The 20618-nt window shown below is 35.6% G+C and overlaps 1 protein-coding gene across 1 annotated transcript in view; it reads right to left on the bottom strand.

Annotated features, from left to right (window-relative positions):
* The window catches only part of dtx2 (deltex 2, E3 ubiquitin ligase), a gene marked incomplete in the record, with an annotated part of 61013 nt that overhangs the window by 23218 nt on the left and 17177 nt on the right, over positions 1-20618 (bottom strand). The window contains 4 exon segments of the mRNA NM_001127307.3: positions 1475-1564; positions 7132-7293; positions 9754-9915; positions 12182-12249. Of these exon segments, the coding sequence (NP_001120779.3) occupies positions 1475-1564; positions 7132-7293; positions 9754-9915; positions 12182-12249 (482 nt within the window).

The following is a 20618-nucleotide window of genomic DNA, read 5'->3' as shown; positions in this document are numbered from 1 at the left end:
GTTAATGCACCATGAGTTAACATGAACTAACAATGAACTACTGTATTTTCATTAACTAACGTTTATTAACATGAATAAATACTGTAGTAAATGTATTGTTCAATGTTTGTTCATGTTAGTAAATGCATTACTTAACATTAACTAATGAACCTTATTGTAAAGTGTGACCCTTTTATTACATTTTTTTTTTCCATCCTCACAGCGTACAACTGAAAACTGATTGGTTTCCTTTGCGCATCATATATTATTAGTCACACTATTGACAGTGGACAATGAAACTTTTTACAGGTGAAATTTTCAAATTAAGCTGCATCTTTAAATTAAAATATATATGAAACCCACCGGTTCTACTGCACCCGCTCTGAGCTGGGATCAAAACAACAATTCTTTGCATGGGAGTCGGTTGCTCTAACAAAGATGCAGAAAAGACCATGGCCTTATGCGTCTGACGCTAGAGCATCTTTAGAGGTCAGAGGAATGAGGTTTACCTGCACAACACTTCGCTGGCTGGCCTATTTTACACTAACCCCGCTAAACCTCACTCCCATTCCGGACAAGCCCCCAAGTGTAACCCACCAGTCCTACTGCATCCAACCCGCTCTGAGCTGTGATCAAACCAGCAATTCTTTGCATGGCCGTTTGTTGCTCTAACAAAGATGCCAAAGACCATGGCCTCTAGCGTCTGTCGCTAGAGCACCTTTAGAGGTCATCTTAGTACAGAGTAGTGCTCCATTGAAATGAATGTGGGATCAAAGTGCAGTAGAGGACAGGCCATCCAGAGTCAAAGATATATAGACATTTATACATACATCTATGAGTAGCCATTACTTTATTTAGCCGGCAATAATACCAGTTTCTGGCATTATTGTCATGTTGTCTTATTTTATTCACTTTATTTGCTGATTTTATTGAACAAAAGAACTAGGATAAGCCTAAAATTCAGTGCAAGTTGGTGCAACTTTGCCTTATGGTCAGTGCATGTAGGTATTATCATCAATAATGTTACTTCACAAACAGTAACGTCACTTGTTCAGCACAAAAGTTTGTGACATACAAAAATGACTTTTGTCCTGAGAGCAGTCCAAATGCATTATCTAGTGTATATATCTACGAGGGGAGTGAGGGTTACCTGCATAGCACTTCGCTAAATGCCCTCCATTACATATATATCAAAATTTTAAGCTGCAACAAAATTATGAGCACTAAATATTCCCATCCACGGCTCTATAATGAACCTAGTTGATTACCCTGCTGTACTTTTCAATGGCATTTAATGGCATTTTGGTGTCTGTGTGTGAATGGTAGCACAGAAAACAATTGCTTGTTTGAGCAAGGCACGGCATTGGAAGTGTTGATTCGAGAACTGAACGGTAATTGAACAGGTTTAATGTGTGAAAGTGGCTAGTGATTCAATATTGTGACAAACAAGCATAGCATGAATCTTGATTTGAAGTGGGTCAATTCCCTCCATTACCTTTCTGCCTTTGTCATTGTCGGGAAGGAAACAGAAGCGAGGGAATCCTCTGCATGTGTACGGCTGTCCCGGGTTTGGGTGTTCAGGACCCTGCAGTCAAAAAGTGCATTAAGATGATGAGCACTAAAAGCAGCCAAGGCAAGGACAAAAGCATTTTTCACAGACTGGAATGAGTCGGTTATGACTACAACAAACACTCAAGTCAGCCTGCTGGATGAAAACATTTGGCTGGTTCATATCGACCTCTAGCACTTCTTTCAGCTTGTTTACACACCTTTCTAAAAAGGTTATTGTTAAAGATGTTCATACATATATGAGATCTGTGAAGCCTCAGTCTAAAGTTTCAAATCTAAGGAGATATTCTTAAAGGGGAAGTCCCCATAAAAATGAAAACTACCCAAATCACATGCAATATACAGTAATCAGAGAGTTGGCATTGGCTAAGATGAGGTCTTTAAATGTATTAATATGATTTTTCTTGACCAACTGCAAGTTTACTAGCTTATTAGCTGACCCCTAAACCAATTTGTGCTTTTTTATAAAAATATTTAAGAATGTAGAATGTAAGAAATCAGAAACATATAAAAAAATGTGCTTGACTATAAAGTTTGTATCTGCTTTATCACAGGCTGAACTATATGAAGTGATTTAAAATTAGAGGCAACCATTGCACTTTCAGCATGATCCACAGAAAGATTCAACATACATTAATTAAATCACACTGAACTGAGCTAAACTGAACTGAACTGAACGTAAACACTAAAACCTGAACCACACTGTTCCAGTTACTATGACCATTTATGTGAAGCTGCTTTGACACAATCTACATTGTAAAAGCGCTATACAAATAAAGCTGAATTGAATTGAATTGAATTAGTGTGGGTGGTTAGTCATGTAAAATGGATAGGATCAACCAAACATAATAATGAGTAAAAACAATCAGCTTTTGTAAAATTATGCTACTCAAAGGTGCACAAAACTAAAACATAGACAAACTGATTAACAACCAGTAGGTGGTGACTAAACAACAGCATGAATAATGATGTTTCTTTGGTTACCGCTGTAAGCTAGGCAGCGTGTCCACCAAATCTAGCACAACTTTATCATCAACTTCATAAGCTAAACAGAATCCTAACATTTGGCAAATTCGTTAAATGGCATATAACTACACATTGTATAATTAAAAATTTACAAATACAACATGTAATACCTTCTAAAACACCATTCAAGATTTTTTTAAAGGCCTTAAATTTCTCTAAACAGTTTAATCAACTATTAACACTTTTTTAAGACCTGGTAGACACCCTGTTATGACTGTCTGCTGCCAGACAAACTCATTCTGAGCAGTTTAACATTTTTTCCTGGTTCTTCCATTGTAAAAGAGCATAAATCCATTGTAAGATTGACTCATTGCTAGGGGGTTACTGAATGTATTAGCAGATAAGTGTTTTTTTTTAATACATATATAGTTTTTAAATGATATACTTACATCAAAGATTTCCAGCAAATGCACATTCTAGATAGCTTGTTTATATTTCTGACTAGACATATAACTTGACTATGTTAAACATAATGTGCGGTAAGTGGTTCCTGTGAGACATGTCTAGAGATTTTGAATCTACGTCACAGCGAGTTGCATTTCGCCAATTTAAACCAATACAAATCTCCACAAAAAAAGCAGACTGCTTTATTATAATATCTTTTGAAAAACATCTTATAAACACTCATCATGTGGATACCTTTATGAATGCTTTTTGTGTGTCTGAGAAGCCTAAAATATTCATTTCATAATATTATGTCTCCAGTGCTAAAGTGGAACTAGAGGAGCGAGTACAGATGCAGAGAATGCAGATCAAATAAATGAACAAGATCATCGGTAAGTGACAGAATATCACTGAGCTGCAGTTAAAAAACATTTCCATTTATGACTTTAATCTTTATTTGTAGTGTGAGTGGTTACAGTTTATAGCTGATGAGTGCATTTATGATACAATAAATTAATAGATTTTAAAGGGAATCAGCCTCCTGTGTCTTAAATACTCAGAATGAATTGGGTTAGGGTTACAAATTCCCATTCTAAATACCCAGAAGGTCATAGATGGGTGTGTTAAGGTTTTAACGTTACTACTACTTTTATCAAAATGACTTATCAGTTTGGTACTTTAACGGTTCTTTTATCAGTACTTTTTGTAAAACAAACAAACAAACAAACAAACAAATTAAGGCTTTTTTTAATACTTGATGTGCTTGCCGTAGTGCTATTAATTTCGCTAAGCCCTGCACTCTTTAGTTACTGTTGCTACGCCTGTCAACCTTTCATGTCAGGCACAACTTTAACAATATGTATATGCTTTTGTCAGACATTCCCAGGGATATAATTAGTCATTTTTGGCGAACAGGTGAGATATCCAAGAAAGCCAGAAAAAAAAGGACTGCAGTATGCATTACAGGAGTATATGCACCCCATAATAGGCAACCGATTAGAAAATAATTTAATCAAAATTGATGCTAGGTTAGCCTAGCAGTCTCATACACTGACCTTTCAACAGCTGAGCTCATGCACAGCAGGAGAGGTGAAATTTAAAAATAATCTAATAATAACAAATTAAACCATGATTTCTCTTTTTAGCCAAAAAGCCTGATAGATTATTGTTGTGCAATGAAATATAGCATTACTAACCGACAAGGACACACTCATGGACAGTGCTTCCTTATTTATTCATAGAAAGAACAGCCAGAAAATGAAATTGATGAATTTGTGCTGAATATTTACCCATAACAATGTACAGTACCTATAACTGTCAGTGTGTTTGTGTGCTCTTTATACAGTTTCTATTCTAATTTGCAGTTAAGAGAAATAAATAAATAAATTGAATTGCAAATAAAAGTCTAAATAGCAGAAATTAACAAATAGATTTTCCCTACCAGCAAATCTTAATCTGACACCAAATATAAAAGTAGACACTAACCTGCTATATCATTGTCACCAATGACTAAATCTCTAAAAGACGGACGAAAACATCGGTGAATTGTAGCTCTGACATGGACATGAGGGATATAAATGACTGAAAAACAGCTGCGGGTGAAGTATATTGAGCATAAGTGCTCAGTTTGTGATCACATCTCTGTTTTGTTCTGTTGATATGTAATTTCAAATATTCGTAGCTTAAAACGGATGGAAATATGATTGCTATTAGTATGACTACTATTGCGAGGGCTCTTAAACGGAGCAGTGCTCAGGATATTGAGTGAAAAAAAAGTAAAAGACAGCTGGAAAACATAACCAGGGGTCCGTTCTTCGTACCTCGCTTAAATGATCTAAGATTATTTGGCAGATCCCGGATCTTTTAATCTTGATAACTGATCTCTGTCTAATTTGGTTCTTCAAACGAGTTCACGAATCAGATTAGAATGTCTGGATAAACTGATCTGAGATCGCTGCGTGTGTTGTGAAGGACAAATCTATCGATCCTCGAAATCATGATCAGCAATGCAACGATTGGCTGACGGCACAGCAGCGTAATGACATTATCTGATTAATATTCAATTATCCATGTGAGCAAAATTACATCAAATTAGCAGTAAACGGCTTGTTAAATATGTCACGCAAGAACTTTCCACATTTGTTGTGAGCTGCAGGCTTTCCACTTTCATGTGTCAAGTGTATTCATCATGTATTTCAATGCAAATCAATGTATTTAGTTCTACATTTAGAAAATATTTTCTTTATTACTGTAGCCGTTTTTTAATCGGTGTAAAGAATAACTGGTTGTTTACAAAAGCGTTTTCATATTGGTAAAGGCGTCTGCAACTTTTGTGAAGCATCAAATCACTGGCATATTAACTATCAAAACATGTTTATGATTGCTGAAATGTATTATTGCTTTAAAAAAAGTCACATATTGTGCATTTCTATCATACACAATTTGTACTAAAGCGATCTAAAAAGTTCATATCAATAAGTTTTCTCTTTGCACCAGGTGGCAGTCTTTGTACTTTCATTTCGAGGGTGCAGATTGCATATGTTTTATTAAAATGTATAACTTAATTTATTTTATTAATGACTATAACTTTATATATATAGTTAAAAAATATGTACCATTTTCCCAAGTGTATATAACTACTACTGTAAGAAAATATCAGAATTCGGAACATACTTTCTGTATTATCTTTGCTTAAACTGAGCCGATCTAATCCTGTTTATATGAATTGAACCTGCTCCCGATAAGGTTTGACCTAGCAGAACTGTTGCCATGACAACAACTCTCGGATCAGCTTTGAAGAACGAAATGATCCTGGATTTTGTCAAATCGTCAATATCCAAATCCAGCTAACTGAGTAATCCACTTACGAAGAACGGACCCCTGCTTTGTATTTATTATTTATTTATTATTGTATTTATTATTTTTGTAAGAAACACAGTTTAGATCTTTTTACATTAAGAGGTGTGTGAGTTATTGCCTTATGTCACTGAATGTGTCAGGAATATCGAAAACAAAACCAACTTAACCCCGCTCTTTTAGCGCCCCTCACAGAGCTCGATCCACGCTGGTACTTCTCCCCTTGGGTTTTAGGTTTTAAAAACGGAAAGAAAAAAAAAAACTCACCACCCCATCAAAACTTTTAGGATACCGGGTATCAGATTTGCACAATCCATATGCACAACACTTCGGCTTGTTTACCTCGCTTGAAAGCTTGACAGACCTCCTGCGCGTAGCTACAGTTGCTAAGCCTACGATTGGTATGTGGTGGTTTTCGGGTGTGACTTAGCGAAGGGTCAATCGGGTGGAACAATACAAACATTTGTCACGTGAACAATTGCCAACTGTGCTGACGAATATCAAATATTGCAAATTAGAAAAGGTTGGTCAGTTAAATTATGCTACTGCATGTAACGCAATTGTATGCAATAATTCTTGAGTACTGATAGCAGAAGCGTTAACGCCAGAGCTTATCGATACTTCTGTTTTTTATAATTTAGCACCGGTACCGATAAAGTACCGAGTTTTGGTACCCATGCCTAATCTTATGTCATGCATCATACGTAAAAATTAAAAGTTGAGATTTCACACTTTCCTAAATTACGTCACTCAGTGTGTGTAACATTCATTCTCACTGTAGTATTATTGCCATTGCCACCTGAAGCAAGCAAAATTTCCAACACATGCTTGAGATTTTCAGCCAATTACAATGCACTGGATGGCTGGCCAATCTTTTCAGAACAATGAACTTTTAAAAAATTGCTGTGAGCAACTATAATGTATGGTATGGTACGGTATTTGAATTTGACGTTAAGTTTTTTAAAATATTAACCACACAAACACATTGCCACATCAAATACTGTTTCTTTTAGCAATATTATGAGTCCTTCAGGAATGCACTTGAATCATGGTGTAAATCCTAGTGCTGTCCAAAATAGCACGTTAACACGTGATTAAATTTGAAATATTTAACGTGTTTCGCAATTAACCTGGTAGTAGTTTTTTTTCTGTTGTGGCCGACGTGTGTTCAATGTGCAAATAAATATGAATAAGACCAAGGAGGGACTTTTAGATGGACAGTTTCAGTAATTTCGGGTGTGCGATTAATTAGTTACTTTTTTTAATCCATTGACAGAACTAGTAAATACATTATTACATCAGCTTGCAGAGTCAGACCTGTATTCCTGGCGGGATGTTGTAAATGATTTGTATCGTGCCGCAGTCTGGGTGTCCAGGCAAAGACTGAGGAATACTGTAGATCTCCATCTTGCCCTTTGGTTGAGTGCCTGTCTTCTCACCGTAGATTGTCTTACATGAGGGACACTGCAAACTCCCATCCTATATAGTGACAACATGTGACAAATTGGAGAAAATGAGAACAATTCATGGCTGTAGAAGAAATAGATCATGTGAAAATATTAGAGATGCACAGAACTTCCTGTTTCAGTTCTGTTAACCAGGGTTTTGCTCTATTTTTATATATATATTTTTTTGGATTATTAAGATTTATTGTGTAATTATTATTTTCGTGTATACATTACATCAGTTTAAATATCAGTGAATTCTGTGGCTGGGTGATACTATGGATTTTATATTTTAAATATATTAATATATATATATATAGTAGATTTTATTACAAATTTCTAAATAAATATTTTGACAGGAGGGTTGGAAAGATTATCATAATGTTTGGGCCGAACCATTTTGATTGGATGGACATTTCCACACAATATAGAAATATATTTAGACCACTTAATGAAATGATTGCTATATTAGGATCTTATGTGAGGAGATGTGCAATTAGCAATTTGCAATATTAAAAAATTGCATAACAAAAAAAAAGAGCCCTTTTCATCAGTTTTGATTTTTCTCCAAGTGCATCCTGAACTTTAGGTTTCAGCCCAGAATTTTAACCTTGGTGCATAGCTAGAAAATATTAAAGTATTTTAAGGATTTATTTTGCCTCTGTTGAAGAAAATCCAGTAAGAGATGCATTTTCAAATGTTTGAGGACAATAACATAAAAATAAAATGTACTTGTATTTAAGAAGAATGGATATAGTAAATTGATTGAAAGTGATCGTGAATATTACAAGACAGAAAAACAATGAAATGTTTTCCTCTAAAATATTAAGCAGCACTTGTTTCCAAGCAAATCCTAATATTAGAGTGAAGAATGATTTGACACTTGAATAAAGGCTGAAATTTTAATTTCAACATAACAGAAACTACACTTACATTTAAATAAAGAACAATAATTTTAAATTATAGTGATACTTCACAATATTCCTGTTTTACTGTATTTTAATCAAATAATTATTTAGGGTAATAAACTTTTTTCAAAATAAATTCACGCCTCATTGGAATAATCTTAAAAGAATACTTAATGTAAAACCAAGATTTCGTCATTTTTTATTTCAAATCCATTGAAATAAGGAAATAAATCCATTATCAAAGGAAGCCCCGCCTTCTAGTAAAAGAGCCAATGATCGATTGGTATAGACTGATGATGATCCGGGGAAGGGCTGAGTCCAGGTGTGTTTTCACGACAGTTTCTGCTGTTCAATTGCTATGAATCAAGTAGGGTCGACAAACATGCTAGAATCTAGCAAATACTTGCTTCACAAACATCCACCTACATAAAGCTTGAAATCTCTCTTCTTAAACAAACAAACTACACTTGAAAACAAATACTCTCTTGTTTTGTAATTTGTATTAAACAAACGTTGAGGTACAGTTTGTCCAGTGTGACCTCTGAATTCCCACTTCAGCCATTTAAACGCAAATCACATTGTGACAAACTCTTAAACGCCCACAAACTTGTAAACAAAGATGATGCTGTCATTTTGGTGAAAGATCTGCCGTCAGGAATACGCTGGAAATTAATTCAGAAAATCAGCGCAATCAAACGCAGCAAAATTCAGAGGATGATAACATGTTTATGTGAAGCTGCTTTGACACAATCTACATTGTAAAAGCGCTATACAAATAAAGCTGAATTGAATTGAATTGAATGTTACAGGCAAGTTATTGACTCTTATGGTAGTTCTATTGTTTAATTGACAGGATTATCGCGTCTTCTAGAAACCGCCATAAAGGAGGTTGGTGTCGTGATCTCGTTCTATTCGAGTGGAAATGCGCGCAAGCTTGAAATCCTGAAATATAACTGTTTATTGGCATGATTCTAACAAGATATTAAGTGAGAAATGAAATTTGAGATCCTGTTGTTATAAAATGTCACTAGTGCTTCCAAACATGAAGTTTATTTGTAAGCTTGACAAATGTATCAAACATGGCCACCGAGTGAAATGACTTGCCTTAAAGAGACTTTAAGTCAATAGGATACACGTTGAGGACCATCAAAATAAAACACAACCAGGGCAAGTCATTTCACTTGGCGGCCAACTTTGGAACGCTTCTTGGGCAGTATGCTCGGGTATTCTGTCTGAACAAAGAAACATCAAATTCTATAAAATTACTTGCCAAGCTTACGATTAAATTTTAAATTAGAAATCACCAGTAAAATTAAACAACAACTGTCTCTTTAGTTTGATTTCTATAAGTTAGAATTACAGAAACTTTGCTAATCTAATTTGAGCCCCTCCCCAAGAGAATTGTCAGTCTATCTCGATCGATGATTGGCTCCTGCACTTGAAAGTGACGCTTCATTCCCCATATTACCCATTACACTTTTCCCCATTTAAAACTATATGAGTAACAAGCAACCAATAACTGTACACAACTAAAATAATTTATCTGATTACGTGATAGCAAGAAGTGTTAGTAATGTACTGCATACCTTGGTTCCATTGTTGTACATGGCCAGCATACAGAGCATGTGGAAGGTGTGAGCACATTTGGTGAGCTTGCCCACAGTGCTGGGCTGAAGAGACTGAGAGCACTCAGCTGGGACCTCATAACCAGATGGACAGGACAGCCGCTCCATACAGATAATACAGTCCTGAAAGCACACAGCCAGATGTCAGGCACTGCACAGGAGCAGGGCTAATGTGTCTAAAAGAACTTTAAACATATGGGTGAATGTCAAATATGCATAGGTCATGAAATCAGAGTCTTTTTTAATGACCTAAAAGAAACAATTGACCCCAAAAATTAAAATCACCTCAGAATTTACTTACCCACAAGCCAACTTTGGCGTTTATGACTTTCTTCTATCAGATGAATGCAGTCGGAGTAGTTTTAGGGTGCTTTCACACCTACACTTTTGTTTTGGAACGTGTCTCGTTTGCCCATTTAGCGCGGTTCGTGTGGCATATGTGAACTGGGCAATCGCGCTCTGTTCTACGCCAAAGTAATCGCTCCAAGATCGCTTGAATGAGGTGGTCTCGGCTCGATTGAAACGAACCCTGGAGCGGTTCGATTGCAGTGAGAAACCAATTCGATCCAAGCGACAATTGTAATCTCTGTTTCGGAACAACTGAATCGATTCACCGGTGTGAAAGCACCCTTAAATTGTATACATTGTATATATAAATTGTATAAATGTGTTGGGTAGTGGCATCTTTTTTTTAAGCTTCAACAAGCGCATACGTTTTCTTATTCGTTTATTTAATTGCGCATTCTAGACCACTTTTTGGCTGACCTCTGACCTGACGTATAACTATGCTGTTAGATGCATTCTTATTGGAGGTTCTGGAACCACTTACCACACAGTCTGTTTACCACAGAAGATGACTAACAAGAAAACTAGCTGGCTTGATGTTACAGTACGAAGTTATACAGTATATTAGGGTTATCATGGTACTGGAATTCGTTACCAATCGATACTGAAATCTTTAAAAAAATCCATTTCCCGCTAATGGTACCGAATTCCAGTATCGTGATAACCCTTATATACTGTATAACTTTATACTGTAACACCGAGCCAGCTCGTTTTCTTGTTAGTCATCTTCTGTGGTAAACAAACTGTGTGGTAAGTGGTTTCATAACCACCAATAAGAATGCATCTAACAGCATGGTAATGTCGAGTTAGACGTCAATTCCAGTATTGTGACAACCCTAAAGTATATTACTCTTACTCTTCTGTTACAAATGTGTCTTACATCATTTGTTAAACATCGAGATTAGCCAAGCTGTCTAGAAGGAGTTGTGTAGAAGGAGCATTTGGCAGCCACTGAAACTCGAGTTTATGATTTTAAAATAAAATAAAAAAATAAATTGGGTCCCACTTTATACTGTCACTTATACCTGTGAACTTACATGGTAATTAGATGTGTAATACTGGTGTAACTACACCCATGTAACAACAAACAATATTATGTGTAACTGGACATTGGTAACAACACAAACACGTACACATCTGTAACAAGAATTACATAAGTGCCTTGTGTAACAAACAATATGTACTTGCAGGTGTTTTCCCACTACCACACCTGTTTGCATACCATGTACTGCTGAACACTGTACTAGAATAAGAATGAAAGAACTAACGCTCCATTAGAAGGTTTCAGCTTGTCATACCAGTGTAATTACAGGGTAAATCCTCAGGAACTGTCCACTCAATATAAAGTGTAAAATGGTCACAAATTACTGCCATATATAAATCTAAGCCTTTGTGCAACTGTTTAACAACAGTAAACCTTTCTGAAAAAAGTATACATGTAGATAGAAATATATAAATGCGGTATGTTTATGTTGTTTTAAGGTAAATTGTAGAATCACATCAGTAATTCACATTAAAGTTGTAGTTTACCAAAGATTGTGTTATTAATGTCCTGTTACACATTTGAACTAACACATGCTTTTCAGTGTGTTGTTATGTGTGTAATTACACCAGTCTTACACAAGTAAATACTATGTATCAGTGTGTACATAAACTGTAGTTACATACTACTTACACATCTAGTTGCCATGCAAGTTCACAGGTATTAGCGATAATATAAAGTGGGACCGACACTCACCAATACCATTATAAAGGATGGAAGATTAAATGTAAAACTACTCCAAATGTGTTCATCTGACAGAAGAAAGCCATATACAAAGAGGATGCCTTGAGAGTGAGTAAGTTATGAGGTCTTTTAAATGTTTTTTGTTTAAAGTAAAGATTTATTTGGACTGTTTCTTAAAAATGACTGTAAAATATACATAATTTTCAAGCAAAGTGCTTTTTTCCCCTCAATTTGTGGTGAAATATGACCTGTGAAATTCAAACATGTAGGCTTGAACATGACACATAAAAGTAACCGTAGTGAGAGCTTCAGTTTTACCTCATCTGGGACCACAGGCACTTCCTCCATGTATTTCTTAATGACTTCCTCTGGTTTCTGAGCGGGGGCTGAGGACATACATAAGACACATCATGACCTGTATAAGTGGCACTTAAAATCAGTTGTGGCAAGATAAAGATAACATTTCCTTGAAGATTTCACAAGAATTTGACTGTGATTGGAGTTTAGTGGCTTTTGTGACTATGCCTGACTGTAAACTACACTTTTATTACCAGTTCACAAACAACACAGTTTTTCAGCCTATCAAATGCTCTCAAGAATGATACTCTCCTTTGTTGTAAATCTATATAAATAATAACAAGCATCAATGAATAGTGGAAATGCCAAATGAAGATGGGTTTTATTTTTAAAATTAACAGTACATGGCACAATATTTACAGGTGTCAATCAATATCATAGCCTATTTAGCATCAAGTTAATTTCCGTTTAAAATATTAGGTGCTCTCAAAATCAGTGTTTTACTTTTTAAATACAAATATAATAACTATTCTCCTAAATTCTGACTGTGCATTATCCAGACACTGGAAATTATATTAACTTAAAAACAAGCTCTATTGTATCAACATTGTATCCAACTACCTGAAGTTGAGCCAAGTGAAAATCCTGTTATGGTTTATAATACAGCAAATACATTTTGAAAATGTGATTCTCTAGAGAAAACTTATTTCATGATATGGCATCGTTTTCCCATTGTGTTTTAAAAGAACAACAACCTACAGCCTAACATAATTATGTTCGTCTAGAACGAGCTGTTCCTGAACCAGTTTGTTTTAACAAATGCATATGTGTGTATTATCATAAACATTATGTAAACATCTTAAAGGGACAGTTCACCTCACAAAGAATCTGTTAAACACAAAAGAATATATACTAAAAAAATCTTGCTAGCTATGGACTTCCATAGTGTTTTTTTTTTTTCTAATATGGATGTCAAAGGCTGTGGGTTTCCAACATTTTGTAAAATATCTTCTTTTGTGATCAATAAAAAAGGAATTCAAACAGGTTTGGAATGAGAATGGTGAGTAAATGATGACAATTTTCAGCTTCAATGAACTATCCCCCCAAAAAAGTTCGAGATAAACCCATCACATCCACTTGTCTTATAGTTTCCTTTTCCCCTCTTACCAGGAACGGATGCAGGATTTTAGAACGTGAACACCACTGGCCTTCTTATTATGAATATCAATTTAGATTTTGACATATCAATATTAAATATTCTCAGTTTGTTTGTGTTGTCCTGTAGTTATCCCTTAAGTCCCTGTGCAGTGATTGCGATGACAGTTATTATACGATGGAAGAATCTGTGTTTTTACACAATGTTTAAATGCAATCTTCCGAAAGCTGCCTTTCCCTGAGAAAGCACAGAAATAATGATTTCCCCCCACCTCACAATATATCCATCAGCAGTTCCAACTATTACATTTCAACACTTTGCAAGACAACAGAATTTAAACAATAACTACAACCCATTCAGTTCAAACTATACAATATTTGTATGATCTGTTTGACGTAAACTGCTGTGGTGATTAAACAATTACTATGGTTTAATAATTATTGCATGGGTCACCCAACATTGGTTCCATTTTTTAGTCCTTTATATCTGTGATACTGACCCTTAGCAGTACAAAAGATATGAACAAGAGAAAAGCATCTGTGCTGTTAGTTGGAATTTTAAGTGACTTTCTTTCTGTTTTGAGGCTTTACTGAAAGCGTGGCAGTCAATATAAATCGTTTATGCTTTTGTTTCAGAAAATCAGTCACTAATTTTGCCTTCTCAATGACGTCTCAATACATTTAATACATCATTAAAAAACAGCAAATGCTGTTTCGATACGTTTCTATCCGGAAATTGAAAAACAAGAATTTAAGAGTCAATGTCTATCCTCCTAACAGACAAAAGTATTGTGTAGTAATAACCCAGGATAATTTGACCATATTTTGCAACGTCAGGTTTATGTTGTATTTTAGCAGCACAGTAATTCAGTGTATGAATGTACAATTCAAATAATGGGGACACACTTATTAGCCAGTTTACAAAATATTCTTCACCCAATCAGAAATCAGATCAATAACGCACCATTCACACGGGGCGTCAGCATCAACGATTCCCATTCACTTTGAATGAGTGACGTCAAGCATTGCCGAACTGAACTGTGGATCCATCGGTGCTGCTTCAGCAGCATTGCTCGCTGTAGAAGTTGGGAAATTCTCAACCTTTAAAGCACCAACAGAAGCGTCAGTTAATCAGATCTCTTTATGCAAATACGCCAGCCCAGGCTATCATTGGCTGATGCTGCTATGACGATCGCGCCAGCCCCATCTTCAGACAAGCCCTCCATCAAGAGTTGTCGCCAAAGCCCCGTGTGAATCGGGCAACACTGAGATTACAAACCTTAAAAGGACAGTTCACCAAAAACTGAAAATTCTGTCTTTATTTACTCACCTTTCACTTGCTTCAAACCAGTTTTTTTTTTATTCTGTTAAACACAAAAATATATATTTTGAAAAAAAAAAATGCTGGCAACCCTGCACTGCCATAGTATTTGTTTTTCCTATTATGGATCTCGACGCTTACCTTTTATTCAGCTTTCTTCAGAACATCATCTTTTGTGTTCGACAGAATAAAAAATAAAGGTTTGGAACCAATATATTAACTACAGTTTGGAGTGAACGATCCCTGTGTAAACGAAATTGTTCATTTTTGGATGAACAATCCCTTTAAATGTTAGTTTTTCAAGATATTAGACAACATAGCAACAATCCAATACAGAAAATGTCTTTAGAATCTTTTAGTATGCCGATATTAAAGAATAAAAAAAAAAGTAATCACTTGTGAGTGTCAGTCTGAACCTAACATCCATCTTCTGTATTAAGAAGTTAAAGTGAATGGCATTAAAAACAACAAAACAGGTTATGTAGGGTTAGAGGAACAAAAAATATATAAAACAGACCAGGGAAGGATTGTTATTCCACAAAAGAAATCAGTCAGCGGTGTCCCGCAGGTGAGCAGGCAGGTGTCAAGCCAAATACCATCAATAGTGCATTCATTATGTGATCAGGAAGATGGAAGCAAGACAGCGTGACCATGAGGGCATAAACGTGAAATGGGTGAAAACATGACGACTGAAGCAAGCGGGAGGAAAAAAAACAGCAAAAAAAAACAAAAAAAAACATGTTGGGATGTCAGAAGAAACCTACAGCACTAAACCCATAGGGGAAACATAAACTGAAAGTAGAATGGAGAGGAAAACAGCAATTAAACAAAAAAGGACAGCAGCTGCAGACCAGCGGAAGGCAAGTTCGGTCGGGCGGTCGAGCTGTTTGGCGGTGCTTAACTACCTGTCCTGGACTGTCTCTTTGCCCTCTTAACGGAGCTGGCTTGGCCTTTGGTGGGCATGCTGGAGTCACGCTGGGAGAAGGGGGCGGTCATGAGGCGAACTCCCAGTCCTGCGGCTGACATCAAAATGGAAGCCATGCCTGGAGCGGCCGGAGGCCAATGTGGAGACATGCAGGAGGAGGAGGAGGAGGAGGAGTGAAGGAAAGGAAGAGTAATGAGCCAAGAGTGGAGAGGCCAACCACAAGTGGAGCATGCTCTGATGAGGCCAAGAAAAAGTTGAAGGAGCTACTCAGAGGAAACAGTATCAGTGTGAAAACACTTCCACCTATAGATGCTGACTACAGTACCACCTGACATTAACGTCAGTCTATGTTTTAATCAATCTGACCACAAGCGGTGGAAATGGCTGTAATCAAGATCCAAAACTGAGCTTGTCCACTTGTAGAGGTAGTTGTTAGAAGATTTAATTGGATTACTTTCATAGTCGAAAGCTCGTGCGGCTGTTAAATACATTCGAACAGCCACAAAAGATCACCTAATCTCCACCTACTAACCGAGTGTGATCTGATAGCAATAGTTCTTTGTAATTACAAACATCAGTTACAATCAAAATTTCAGTTGTCATCCTCATCCTTAATATTTGCTTTCTCGCACATCCATAAGCCAGGTTCATACTATTAAAGGGTAAGTTCACCCAAAAATGTAAGTTCTGTTAAATTCTTAATTACCCAACCTCATGTTGTTCCAACCCACAAAGTCACAATAGTCAATATCAATAATATATCGACTTATCGGACATGGACATGACATTTATCATTTTTGTTGATGTAAAATTCAATTCAATTCAATTCAGCTTTATTTGTATAGCGCTTTTACAATGTAGATTGTGTCAAAGCAGCTTCACATAAATGGTCATAGTAACTGGAACAGTGTGGTTCAGGTTTTAGTGTTTAAGTTCAGTTCAGTTCAGTTTAGCTCAGTTCAGTGTGATTTAATCATTACTAATCATTACTACTAGTTCAAACACTGAAGAGCCAATTAAATAAATCCCATATCCATAAATAACAATACTAGCAACATTTTAGCATATTGTAAACGTCTCGATCTCTATTAGAGGTGTCAGTGTTAGTATGGTTAAAAAGCAATATAATATTTACCATTAATAACTGTAGTATTTTTCATTGTGGGTGCCTGACAGCTGAAAATAGTAGTAGATATCCCAGCCGCTGTTACTTTTTACCTTGCACTTTTTGGTTATCATTTATTATTATTATTTATTTGTTTAGAATATATACAATTTCACATTTTGATTCCAGTGCCTAATTATTAAATAGTTAAAATGGCTATAATTAAATGAAATATTCTTAAGAATAAAATATTGCGTGTTCTTTGGAAAAATGTGCTTGCATTATGTTGCATGTAGACAAACATCACCTATATGCTATAAAACTGCAGGTTAAATATGTTTATATACAATAATGTATATCTGATTGTAACTTTCATGTTTTCTGCTACATTCATTGTTCCGTGGCGGGGCGCCACACCAAAGTGCATCCCGCCACGGATACATTACAGCTTCTTATTTAAAATATTCGGTCGTTTTTTAAATAGCAGGTTAAAATCGCACCGAAAACATATGAAAAGGTAATTGAATAAAAACAGCGCAAACTTTTCTGTGACCGTTGTAGTGATGTGCGTGCTGTTTAACCCTTTTAAGGTTACGTGCTGACTGACTGACAGGTGCGTGAGGCCAGCAAACACGGCGTAGCTTTCAGTTATGATGAACACAGTTTCCATAATATACTTTATTTATAGATAAAGGTCTCTGGCTCTGCATATAATGACTTTATCTTGCTGGAGTTTATAGCCGTTTCACTTTACTTCAGGACGCATTAATGCCGTGGTCCGCTCCGCAAGTCTATAGGAGTTTCAGTCTATAAGTCATTCAGAAATATTCCTAGTAAATCTAATAAATGTTGGAGACATACTCGGTACATAAACGCACTAAATCACACTTCAGCCGCGTTTATTTGAGGGTGCGCAAGAAAAGCTGCTCTTGAGCAGTGTATATTTGCGCGAGAAGTTTTGTGCACGAACAGAATAAATTGGCACTCGAGCAGAGATTGACATGCTCGTAGGCTATTACATGAATGCGATCTCGACTTAATACTGCGCCCACGACATTTGTCAATGAAATAACACCACATGTAGTGGTAGATCTGTGTAAAATGGCCAACAGAGTCTGCTGCCACAGCTGAAAAAAAATCCTATAGGAAACACTGACTTTACTAAAATAGATTGTAAAGCAATATTGCGCACCTTTGTAAAGCTGCTTTGAATTAGTAATTATTGTAAAAAGCGCTATTATATATATTATATAATCATTTTGGCATTATATAATGAGAAGCATAAAATGGTCCTAAAATGATAATAACATCGTTAATCGCAATATATTTTGGTGCAATATATTGAACGACAATAAAAAGGTATTGTGACAGGCCTACCCCAACGACCTTCTGTCATCTTTAGACGACTAATTAAGATATCTTAAATGAAATCCTAAAGTTTGACCCTCCATAGATGCAAAAACACTATCAAAACAATCCATGTGACTGTAGTAGTTCGAATGTAATCATATGACGCTCCAAGAACACTTTTGTGTGCTGAAGAAAACTGTAAAAATGATTGTTCTTTTCTTCTGCGTCAGGTCAGGGTGCACGTTTATGATAGAAAGTATAATGTTTTGTTGTTTTGGTCAGAATAGCAACACGAAATAGTCGTATTGGTCATAGTAAATGTGCATTCTAATCTGAAGCAGAAGACATAGCTGAACATAGTAATTTCAAGAGTTACCACTTAGATATGCTTAGCGTTTATAGGTTTCGTATGCTGTCCCGGGAGAGAACCCTGTGCTTGGGAACACTTTAGCCCAAGGCTCCCGCCTGATCAATAGCATATAAGGGGATCCGAGATCAGGTAGGTCTCGAGAGCTCCCTCTTAGAAAAGGGAGGAAAAGGAGGAGATGAGGTGGAAGGGGGTTTTCTTCCAAAACGAAGATAGAGCAGTATAGGGAGAAAACAATCCATTTATAGTAAGCTTGGATCACTCTGATTGGATTATTACAGATTACAGATGAAAAGCCAGTCGTGCTCAATCATACTCCTCTTGAAATTAGTTTGTGAAACTTCACTTAAATATGAGTAACTACATTTGTACCATTGAAATTACATGGAATGTTTTAACAATGCTTTTGGTTTTTCGTCTGGACCTTGGCAGGCCAGAAAGTTCTCAAATTTAATCTAAAATCTTAATTTGTGCTGCAAAAATATAACAAAGGTTTTATGAGTTTGGAACATCATGAGTATTAATGAGTAATAAATTACAGAATTGTCATTTTTTTGAGTGAACTAACCCTTTAAAAGTGCTCATGTATCACTGAGCACTTGCAATAAAAAGATGCAGATTAAAAAAAAAAAAGTCGGAACACAGTAATGCATCTCAGCTGACCGCTTGTGATCAGATCCAGATCCTCCACCTGAGCCACTTGTTAACACCAGGTGTAAACGTTTCAACTGAAGGTGTGCTGTTGTTCATGCACAAGTTGGTGCAGGCACACAGACCTCACAAAACATCAGCAGATGATGACAATTATGCCCCATGAAATGTCCGCGAGATGGAGACAAGTGAAGTGTAGTTTGTGTTTCACTGTGACTGACAACCATCAAGTAATACATATTTATTTGATTATTTAGAGTCAGAATTATTAGCCATTCTGAATTTTTAGCCTCCCTGTATATTTTATTTACCCAATTTCTGTTTAACGGAGAGCAGATTTTTTTAACACATTTCTAAACATGGTATTTTTAATAACTCATTTCTAAGAACTGATTTAACTTTACCATGATGACAGTACATAATATTTGACTAGATATTTTTTAAGATGCTAGTATTCAGGTTAAAGTAACATTTAAAGGCTTAATCAAGTTAGGGAAATTAGGCAAGAGATTGTATTACAGTGGTTGGTTCTGTAGACAAAAATTCAGTATATATATATATATATATATATATATATATATATATATATATATATATATATATATATATATATATATATATATATATATATATATATATATATATATATTGCTTAAGGGGGCTAATAATATTAGCCTTAAAATGGTTTTAAAAAATTAAGAACTGCTTTCATTCTAGCCGAAATAAAACAAATAAGACTTTCTCCAGAAGAAAAAATATTATCAGACATACTGTGAAAATTTCCTTGCTCTGTTAAAAATATCATTTGGGAAATGTTGAAAAAGCTATTAATTCTGACTTCAACTGTATACAATATATTTCAAATAAATATGGATCTTGGTATATAGATCAATAAACCAATGCTGATGATACATGTGGAAACTTTTTTAAGTAATGCTGCAAGACAGTATTGCATAGTGATTTTGCTTTGGCTACTTTCCTATTAAGAATGGGCAACAAAACTGTATCTGGATCCACGCTAAGAAATCCTGGTTGCCTTAATAAAATTAACCCATTGAACTAATATTTTGTTAAACTGGCATAAAACAGCTTGCGTAACTCATAAGATTAAGTTAGAACATGATTTACTTAGTTTAATAAATTATAATGACCTAAAAAGAAAAGCTGTCAGGACTAATTGATAATATCATTTTTTACAGCGCAGTGTCCCTGTCTTACTTTATGTTAAGTGTCTTTAACTACTATGTACTTATATCCAAACATAAAAACAATATACTTACTGTGTTCATAATGTATTTAAGATTATTTCAAGTGCTCTTGAGGTGGGATACAGGTAGGGTTATGAATAGGGTTTGGTGGTGTGGGTAGGTTTAAGGGTTGGTTAAGGTGTAAGGAAAGGTCAACAGTGCAATTAAAGATGTAATTAACAGACGTAATTACATTCAGGTATTAAATCAAGCATAAGCACAATGTAAAACATGTATTTGCACCATAAGTACATTGCAACAAATGATTAATTTCAGTGTACGTACATATTAGTTGAGGCCACTTAATATAAAATGGGACCAATTGCCCAAATTAGTT

Source organism: Danio rerio, chromosome 5, assembly GCF_052040795.2.
Source record: "Danio rerio strain M-AB ecotype USA chromosome 5, GRCz13ab, whole genome shotgun sequence".
NCBI classification, from domain to species: Eukaryota; Metazoa; Chordata; class Actinopteri; order Cypriniformes; family Danionidae; genus Danio; species Danio rerio.
This window is presented reverse-complemented; position numbering and strand designations above follow the sequence as displayed.